This window comes from Bison bison, unplaced genomic scaffold (assembly GCF_000754665.1).
Source record: "Bison bison bison isolate TAMUID 2011002044 unplaced genomic scaffold, Bison_UMD1.0 scf7180017864465, whole genome shotgun sequence".
NCBI lineage: Eukaryota > Metazoa > Chordata > Mammalia > Artiodactyla > Bovidae > Bison > Bison bison.
This window is the reverse complement of record NW_011495026.1, coordinates 6862984-6872909: the sequence shown is the minus strand read 5'-3', so window position 1 is coordinate 6872909 and position 9926 is coordinate 6862984. Positions and strand designations below refer to the sequence as shown.

General features: G+C 45.1%; 1 protein-coding gene across 1 annotated transcript in view; it reads left to right on the top strand.

Annotated features, from left to right (window-relative positions):
• Positions 1-598: 598 nt before the first annotated feature.
• Positions 599-9926, top strand: part of FAT4 (FAT atypical cadherin 4) — a 186797-nt gene continuing 177469 nt past the window's right edge. Inside the window, exons 1-2 of the mRNA XM_010860260.1 lie at positions 599-674; positions 1108-6294. Of these exons, the coding sequence (XP_010858562.1) occupies positions 1120-6294 (5175 nt within the window). The 5' untranslated portion in view covers positions 599-674; positions 1108-1119. The remainder of the gene's footprint in view (positions 675-1107; positions 6295-9926) is intronic.

Sequence of the window (9926 nt, the reverse complement as noted above, 5' to 3'; positions counted from 1 at the left end):
CGCCACCACCCTACCCCGCCCCAAACAAAAAGCCTTGTGGATTACAAAGTGAAACTGACACGGGACAATAAAACCAAAAGGCAAGAGGTCAGGGGCGAGGCGCACTAGAGTGGGCTTCTGACTGGGACTGCCGGAGGAGTCCCCTGGCATGGTGAGGGGAGGGGACGCGGGGACAGCGCGCTGCTCCTGCCCGACGCCGGCGAGGCCGAGAAGAAAGGGGGACCTGCGCTTGATTTGGATGTACAAATAATGGGTCGGCAGGCGTCCCGGCAGAGGTAAAAAAAAAAAAAAAAAAATAGCTGAGGAGCGCTGGATTTTGCCTGTGCCCGCCTAAGGGCTGGAAACGGCAGCAGGGGCGGCGGCAGCTCCTCCTGGAGGAGAAGGGACGGAGCTGAGCGCTCCAGAGCGCCCCGCGAGCGTTTGGAATGCAGTTTGCTGGCTGCCCGAGCTTAGACGCCGCCGCCTGGGCCTCCGCGCCACTTCTGCAGCTCTGCTGAAGGGCTTTGCAGCCTTGTTCTTGAGGAGAGGGGAACTCGAGGAAACTCCTTGTCTCCAGCTTTTGGAAAAGGAATTCGATAATCCTCGGTTCCCCATCGTCCCCTCCCCAGTGCGCAGTTGTTCTCTCCACACCGCTGCGGAAGTTTGTCCTTCCTTCCTCAGTTTCTTCGCCTTGGGTAAGTTTTAAAGTTTCTGAAGATAATAGTTTGAGGTAATTCTTCCTATACCTTAAATACAGGCAACTTCTCCCAACTCCTATCCACCCCCGGCGAAAACGCTCAGACTCTCCGGATTCGAAAATAAAGTGAAGGGGGAAATATAGGAGACTGGAGAAACTGCTCTGGGAACTCGTCCACAAGCAGGAGTAAGTGCCCGAGGAATGCCCTGCCGCTTTTCCTCAAGGCATCTCTTCCCTCACTAAGCGTCCAAATGGCTACCTGGAGGCTTTTGCTCGTGCGAATTGCTTCTTCTGGACTGGAAGTTCTTTGAAATAGCAGAGCTCTCAGAGCCATCGGCTGCATGTCTGCTGGTGCTACTTGATCCCTGTCATTATCACTTTTTTTTTTTTTTTGGCCTCACCTCTTCCTTCTCTTTATCACTCCGTTCCAGGGAGCCAAGACCATGGACTTGGCAGCAGACAGGGCTCCTGGCCGCCCGTGGCTCCCGCTGCCCACTTTAACATTACTTCAGCTCCTTCGTGTCTTTTGGCTGCTGTCACTGCTCCCGGGGCCCGCCCGGGTCAGCGGGGCGGAGCAGCGCCAGGTATTTCAGGTGCTGGAGGAGCAACCTCCCGGCACACTGGTGGGTACCATCCAGACGCGCCCAGGCTTCACCTACAGGCTCAGCGAAAGCCACGCCCTGTTTGCTATAAACAGTAGCACCGGGGCCCTGTACACCACTGCGACCATCGACCGCGAGAGCCTGCCCAGCGACGTGATCAACCTGGTGGTTCTTTCCAGCTCACCCACCTACCCCACCGAAGTGCGGGTGTTGGTTCGGGACCTCAATGACAACGCCCCGGTCTTCCCAGAACCCTCGATTGTGGTCAGTTTCAAGGAGGACAGTAGCAGCGGGCGGCAAGTCATCTTGGATACCGCCACCGATTCGGACATCGGCTCCAATGGCGTTGACCACCGGTCCTATCGCATCATCCAGGGCAACGAGGCGGGTCGCTTCCGCCTGGATATCACCCTGAACCCGAGCGGCGAGGGCGCGTTCCTGCACCTGGTGTCCAAGGGCGGGCTGGACCGCGAGGTCACACCGCAGTACCAGCTGTTGGTGGAAGTGGAGGACAAGGGCGAGCCCAAGCGGCGGGGCTACCTTCAGGTAAACGTGACTGTGCAGGACATTAATGACAACCCCCCGGTTTTTGGCAGTTCCCACTACCAGGCGGGGGTGCCTGAGGACGCCGCGGTGGGCTCCAGCGTCCTCCAGGTGGCGGCGGCGGACGCGGACGAGGGCACCAACGCGGATATCCGCTATCGGCTTCAGGACGAGGGGACCCCCTTCCAAATGGACCCCGAAACGGGGCTCATCACGGTGCGGGAGCCCTTGGACTTCGAGGCCCGGCGCCAGTACTCGCTTACGGTGCAGGCTATGGACCGAGGCGTTCCTTCCCTCACGGGGCGTGCCGAGGCGCTGATTCAGCTGCTGGACGTCAACGACAATGACCCCGTGGTAAAATTCCGCTACTTCCCTGCCACCTCGCGCTACGCCTCGGTAGATGAGAATGCTCAAGTGGGCACGGTGGTGGCTCTGCTCACCGTGACGGACGCAGACTCCCCAGCGGCCAACGGGAACATCTCCGTGCAGATCCTTGGGGGCAACGAGCAGCGCCACTTTGAGGTGCAGAGCAGCAAAGTGCCGAACCTGAGTCTCATCAAAGTTGCCAGCGCCCTAGACCGGGAGCGTATCCCTTCTTACAACCTGACAGTTTCTGTCTCAGATAACTACGGGGCGCCCCCTGGCGCAGCGGTTCAGGCGCGCTCTTCCGTGGCGAGTTTGGTGATTTTCGTCAATGACATCAATGACCACCCTCCTGTGTTTGCACAGCAAGTGTACAGAGTGAACCTGAGCGAGGAGGCGCCCCCGGGAAGCTATGTGAGTGGAGTGTCCGCCACTGACGGCGATTCTGGTCTCAATGCTAACCTGCGTTACAGCATCGTCTCTGGTAATGGACTGGGTTGGTTCCACATCAGTGAACACAGTGGTCTAGTGACCACGGGGCTTGCTGGGGGCTTGGACCGTGAACTTGCTTCCCAGATTGTACTGAATATCAGTGCTCGGGACCAGGGGGTTCACCCCAAGGTTTCCTATGCCCAGCTTGTTGTGACTCTCTTGGATGTGAATGATGAGAAGCCAGTGTTTAGCCAGCCAGAAGGATATAATGTGTCTGTCGTTGAGAATGCGCCTACCGGGACTGAACTACTGGTGCTTGGGGCAACCGATGGGGACCTGGGTGACAATGGGACAGTGCGATTCTCCCTACAGGAAGCTGAGACCGACCAGAGGTCCTTTCGCCTGGATCCTGTGTCTGGGAGGTTGAGTACTATCTCTTCCTTGGACAGGGAGGAACAAGCTTTCTACTCCCTGTTGGTTCTGGCCACAGATCTGGGGTCACCTCCCCAGTCATCAATGGTTCGCATAAATGTGAGCCTCCTGGATATTAACGACAACAGCCCTGTGTTTTACCCAGTCCAATATTTTGCTCATATTCAGGAGAATGAGCCTGGAGGTAGCTACATCACCACAGTGTCTGCCACTGACCCAGACTTGGGTCTCAATGGAACCATCAAATATAGTATATCAGCTGGGGACAGGTCTCGGTTTCAGGTCAATTCTCAGAGTGGGGTTATTTCTACAAGAATGGCCCTAGACAGAGAAGAAAAAACTGCTTACCAGTTGCAAATAGTGGCTACTGATGGTGGCAATTTGCAGTCTCCCAACCAGGCGATAGTAACCATCACTGTGTTGGACACTCAAGACAACCCGCCTGTATTCAGCCAGGCTGCCTACAGCTTTGTGGTCTTTGAGAATGTGGCCCTGGGATATCATGTGGGTAGTGTGTCCGCATCCACCATGGATCTCAATTCCAACATCAGTTATCTCATTACTACCGGGGATCAGAAAGGTATGTTTGCTATCAACCAGGTTACTGGGCAGCTTACCACAGCAAGTGTGATTGACAGAGAAGAGCAATCCTTTTATCAGCTGAAAGTAGTAGCCAGTGGGGGCACAGTGACTGGAGACTCTATGGTTAACATAACAGTTAAGGATTTGAATGACAACTCTCCCCATTTCCTTCAGGCAGTAGAGAGTGTGAATGTGGTGGAAAATTGGCAGGCAGGTCACAGCATTTTCCAAGCCAAAGCTGTGGACCCCGATGAAGGTGTCAATGGCATGGTACTCTATAGCCTGAAGCAAAACCCCAAGAATCTCTTTACTATCAATGAAAGGAATGGTAATATTAGTCTGCTTGGACCCCTGGATGTTCATGCTGGTTCCTACCAGATAGAGATCTTAGCATCTGATATGGGTGTTCCCCAGCTCTCCTCTAGTTTCATCTTAACAGTTTATGTCCATGATGTAAATGACAACCCACCAGTGTTTGACCAGCTTTCTTATGAGGTCACCCTTTCTGAGTCAGAACCTGTGAATTCTCGATTCTTTAAAGTGCAAGCTTTTGATAAGGATTCCGGAGCAAATGGTGAAATTGCGTACAGCATTGCTGAAGGCAATACCGGGGATGCTTTCGGCATTTTCCCAGATGGTCAATTGTATATAAAAAGTGAACTGGACCGTGAACTTCAAGACAGATATGTTTTACTAGTTGTTGCTTCTGACAGAGCGGTGGAACCCCTTAGTGCTACTGTGAATGTTACTGTAATTTTAGAAGATGTAAATGATAACAGACCTCTTTTTAACAGTACCAATTACACATTTTACTTTGAAGAAGAACAGAGACCTGGGTCGTTTGTGGGCAAAGTAAGTGCTATAGATAAAGACTTTGGGCCAAATGGAGAAGTAAGGTATTCTTTTGAAATGGTGCAGCCAGATTTTGAGTTGCATGCAATTAGTGGGGAAATTACAAATACCCATCAGTTTGACAGGGAGTCTCTTATGAGGAGGAGGGGGACTGCGGTGTTTAGCTTTACAGTCATCGCAACAGATCAGGGGCTCCCTCAGCCTCTTAAGGATCAGGCCACGGTACATGTTTACATGAAGGATATAAATGATAATGCTCCCAAATTTTTAAAAGACTTTTACCAAGCTACAATATCAGAGTCAGCAGCCAACCTGACACAGGTTTTAAGAGTATCTGCCTCAGATGTTGATGAAGGTAGTAATGGACTTATTCACTATTCTGTAATAAAAGGAAACGAAGAAAGACAGTTTGCTATAGACAGCACCTCTGGTCAGGTGACACTGATTGGCAGGTTAGACTATGAAGCCACACCTGCCTATTCCCTTGTAATTCAAGCAGTGGATTCAGGAGCAGTCTCCCTCAATTCGACTTGTACCTTAAATATTGATATTTTAGATGAAAATGACAATACTCCTTCTTTCCCTAAATCAACACTATTCGTTGATGTTTTGGAAAACATGAGAATCGGTGAACTCGTGTCCTCTGTTACTGCAACTGATTCAGATTCAGGTGACAATGCTGACTTACATTATAGTATCACTGGGACTAACAACCATGGAACTTTCAGCATTAGCCCAAACACTGGGAGTATTTTTCTTGCCAAAAAATTGGACTTTGAAACACAGTCTTTGTACAAATTAAATATAACAGCAAAAGACCAAGGAAGGCCTCCACGTTCATCTACAATGTCGGTGGTTATACACGTGAGAGACTTCAATGACAATCCTCCTACCTTCCCTCCGGGGGATATTTTCAAGTCTATTGTTGAGAACATCCCCATTGGAACATCTGTCATTTCTGTGACTGCACATGACCCCGATGCAGACATTAATGGGCAACTCTCCTATACAATCATCCAGCAGATGCCACGGGGCAACCACTTTGGCATAGATGAAGTCAAAGGCACTATTTATACTAATGCTGAGATAGATCGGGAATTTGCTAATCTCTTTGAGTTAACCGTTAAAGCCAATGATCAAGCTGTGCCTATAGAAACTAGACGATATGCTTTGAAAAACGTGACTATTTTGGTTACAGACCTCAATGACAATGTTCCAATGTTTATATCACAAAATGCCCTGGCGGCAGACCCTTCGGCTGTGATTGGTTCTGTTCTGACCACAATCATGGCTGCTGACCCAGATGAAGGGGCGAATGGAGAGGTGGAGTATGAGATCGTCAATGGTGACACAGACACCTTCATTGTGGATCGCTATAGTGGGGACCTGAGAGTGGCTTCAGCGCTGGTGCCTTCTCAGCTGATCTATAATCTCATAGTTTCAGCAACAGACCTTGGCCCTGAAAGGAGGAAATCAACCACTGAATTGACCGTCATTCTGCAGGGCCTTGATGGACCTGTTTTTACACAACCCAAATATATAACCATTTTGAAGGAAGGAGAACCCATTGGCACCAATGTGATATCAATAGAAGCAGCTAGCCCTAGAGGATCCGAAGCCCCAGTGGAGTATTATATTGTCTCAGTCCGTTGCGAGGAAAAAACTGTTGGACGGCTCTTTACTATTGGACGACGGAGTGGCATCATTCAGACTGCAGCCATACTGGACCGGGAGCAAGGAGCATGTCTTTACCTGGTGGATGTCTATGCCATAGAAAAGTCAACTGCCTTTCCCAGAACACAGAGAGCAGAGGTAATGATTTTGTCATTGCTTATGAATTATTTGTTGATTTTTTTTTTTTTTTGGAAAGATCATTCTCTTTCTATTTGCTTTCTATAATGATTTACCTTTATTGTTGAATTGTTCATTTTACTGACAGGACCATATAAAAATGTTCTATCTTACAGACTAACAAGAAATACTGACAGGTTAGCTTTCAACCTGATCCGAACCAAAGTATGTATTTTGTCTCATACTATCTTATGTGTAAAGCTAAGGAGAATTCTTTAGCGATTTCAGAAGTTCAGGAAAAAATCCATTTATTCAAGTTAAATTACACCTCACAGTTAAGGAGGTCTACCAGAGGATGAGGAATTTCAGACTTGAGAAATCTCTGTTCCACAATGAAGAACTTTGGTAGAAATCAGCAATGTAGCATGGCTTTCTAGGGGGAGTGGCAATGGATTGACGGTTTACATCAGGACAGTATTAACTTTCACCTCCTCAGCAGTCTTGGCAGTTTCTTTATAGACAGTGACTAATTTTAATGTGCTGAGCCAAGTTTGGGGAGATTCATCTGTGATTTCATCTGCCTTCACATTTAAGGCACTGTCTTCTGACTCAACATAATCCTTTTGCTTCTCTCTTGAACTAAAGCATGTAATGTGCTGTGAATGATCAGAGATTAGAAGCTGTTTCTTGAGACAATACCATATTGTTCAATGCCATGGTATAAGTACAAGTTGTTCTGTCTGCTGATAGGTTAGACACTAATGTTTCATAGCATAAGCCAAAAAATTTCAAGCTTGGCCTTTCCCGGGGTATATTTTTGACTATTACTACCTCAGTGTATCATTGATTTGCTTTTTTAATTGAACTGCTTCCAATGTTGTTTTGACCATCAACTAGAAATGATACAGTTATACCCTGGATGGCTCATTTGCTGGTTCCTAAGTTCTCTCTCCCCTTCAGTATATCCCTTCAAAGATATTCTGGTGTCACTCAGCCAAAAACACAAAATATCAAATGCGGTTTGTGATAGTTGGCAGGAACCCAGACACAACATGCTAGTGAATTTGAGGCTCATGTGTTTGTTTTCTTGCTTTCTTTTCTTTTTTATAGCGGTGAGGGTTTTCTTCATTTAAAATGTTCATTTATTATTATTATCTTTTTGAATCCCATGTGATTTTTTTTTCAAAATAGCTAGTTGTGGCTCTTCTATTGATGAAGCAGTATATTCATGGCCTAGAGGATATTGGATATATAATTAGAGATATAATTTCCATAGAGACATAATTCTTAGAGATATCATTCTAAGTGAAATTCACTTTTATCTTGTACACACAGCCCTGAAGAAACTTCTACCCATATGTCCTCTTTTACCTAATTAGGTTTTCAATGATCTGAGATAGGTCTTACATACTGAGTTATTTGGTTTAACTCAGGCTATGATTTACATGTAATTTTATTTTGATTTGGGGTTATTCCTCTGCTAAACCCACTTCCTGGCTCTATTTTCCTTCTCTGGAATTATTTCTTAGATGAAGAGATTTAATTAGTTTAAAAATGGAAATACTTATTAAAGACAGGCAATTAAGTCATTCTAGGCTTTAGAAAAAAATTTTAAACTATTACACAGATTATGTTATTGGTTGTTGTTTGGTTAAAGTGTTTACCTTTGCTTGGCAATAAGAATAAATGTCCATTGTTATCATTAGAACATTATCAATAAAACATTATCATTTTATTTAGTCTTACTATTTACCCATTAGATATGCAAAAATTGACTTGGCTTAAACTTATTAAATAGTGCTGTCTCTTCATTAGACATGAGGAGTAAAAGTAATAATTATAAATCATTTTGTTAATAATAGGAGGTAATATGTCTGTTATATTTTAACCTCAAATAACACCAATATGAAAACTTATTCATATTTGCTATAACCTGTCTAAAGATCTGGAGAGAATTCACCATGATGACCTTTTTTATGAGAAAAAATTGTTTGTCAGGGTATCTCCTGTGAACTAAAGTGCTGAAATTGTAAACCAAGTTTCAGTTCCCAAGTTCCAACCACTCCTAAAATGAAAAGCAAATGTGTTTCTCCAAGAATATTGAAAGCAGTAGTTGGGAGCTAGAATTTCATATTATTATTGGTTGTATCTTTCAATTGTATACAATAAAGTTCTTTTTTCCTTCTGCTCAAACAATTAATTTACCATGATTCTGCAAAAAGAAGCTATAAATTACCTAGGGTTGTCAGAGGTGATTTTTCAATTGTTCGTTTCCAAGTGCAAACTTTGCTCCAATGCATTTTTAAACAATTTATTCCTGTACATTGATAGGAGTCTGGGTTGCTTACTCAGGTTTCTGGCTAGAGTCATGGCTGATCACATTCCATGGATGGAGGGTCAGTGGTAAAAGAGAACTGATTTAATCTGCATTCTTTTTTAAGCTCTGACACTTGTGTGGAGTGGGAGGGGTCCTGGGGATTTGGCTCCAGTACTGCTCCTTTCGGAGACTGTCCAGTTGTACACCTTCACCTCCCCTACCTATCATGGCTAAAACTTTGGTATATATAAGAGTGTCTTTAAAGGATGGCTTTGTGTTGCAGACACAAGGTTTATTATCCTTTCATTTCGTCTTTGTATTCTCAGAAGAGTCTTGATTATGTTAGAATAGCTCATATACATTTTGTACCTCTTTTCTACCTTCAACAACAAAAAATAGAGATGTAGCACATCCACAGGCATTTCTTTTTTAACATGTGTTTTATGGGAACATGCAATTTAGGAACTGGGTTGGACTTTTGAAGGTCAGAGGCTTTGTCTCATTGGTCTTTATGATCTCCTAGTATAATATTTCCTTGATAATAATAATATCTCCTAGAGTCTGGTATAAACTCTTTGCGACCCCATGGACTGTAGCCTATCAGGCTCCTCCATCCATGGGGTTTTCCAGGCAAGAGTGCTGGAGTGGATTGCCATTTCCTTCTCTAGGGGATCTTCCCGACCCAGGAATCAAACCCTGGTCTCCCGCATTGCAGGCAGATGCTTTACCATCTGAGCCACCAGGGAAGCCCAGTATAATATTTCCTTGAAAATAATATTATCGCCTAGAGTCTGGTATATTACCTGATATATAGAAGATGCTCACTACATGTTTGCTATATGAGATGGTAGAAGAGCTAAGGCTAGTACATGTGTTGTTGTGTCTCAGGAATAATCAACAGAGAGAAGCAGGGGGAATGGAGGGGGCTATTAGTAAGTTTGATCTTATCATTAATTGAACTAGGGACACAAAGACATACCAGTTATCTCTGTTCTACAAATGAACTGAGAATTGTCAGAAAGCTCAAAGAGGAAAGAAGAATTGAGGTGGGTGGTCTCACATGGAGCTTAGCGTTTAAATCGAAGGAAATCCTATATATACTTCCAGGTTGCAGTTCTCAAATTGGTTGGCCTCAGGACCCCAAAGAGCTTTGGCTTGGGTGTGTCTTATCTATTGATAATTCATGTTATGAACATTAAAATTGAGAAAAGTTTAAAATATTTATTAATTTCTTGAAAAATTACGGTAACCATATAATATATATTTGTTATTAAAATAACTTAATTTTGTCAACCCTAAGAACTAACAAAAAAGACACATTATTTTATGTTTTCAC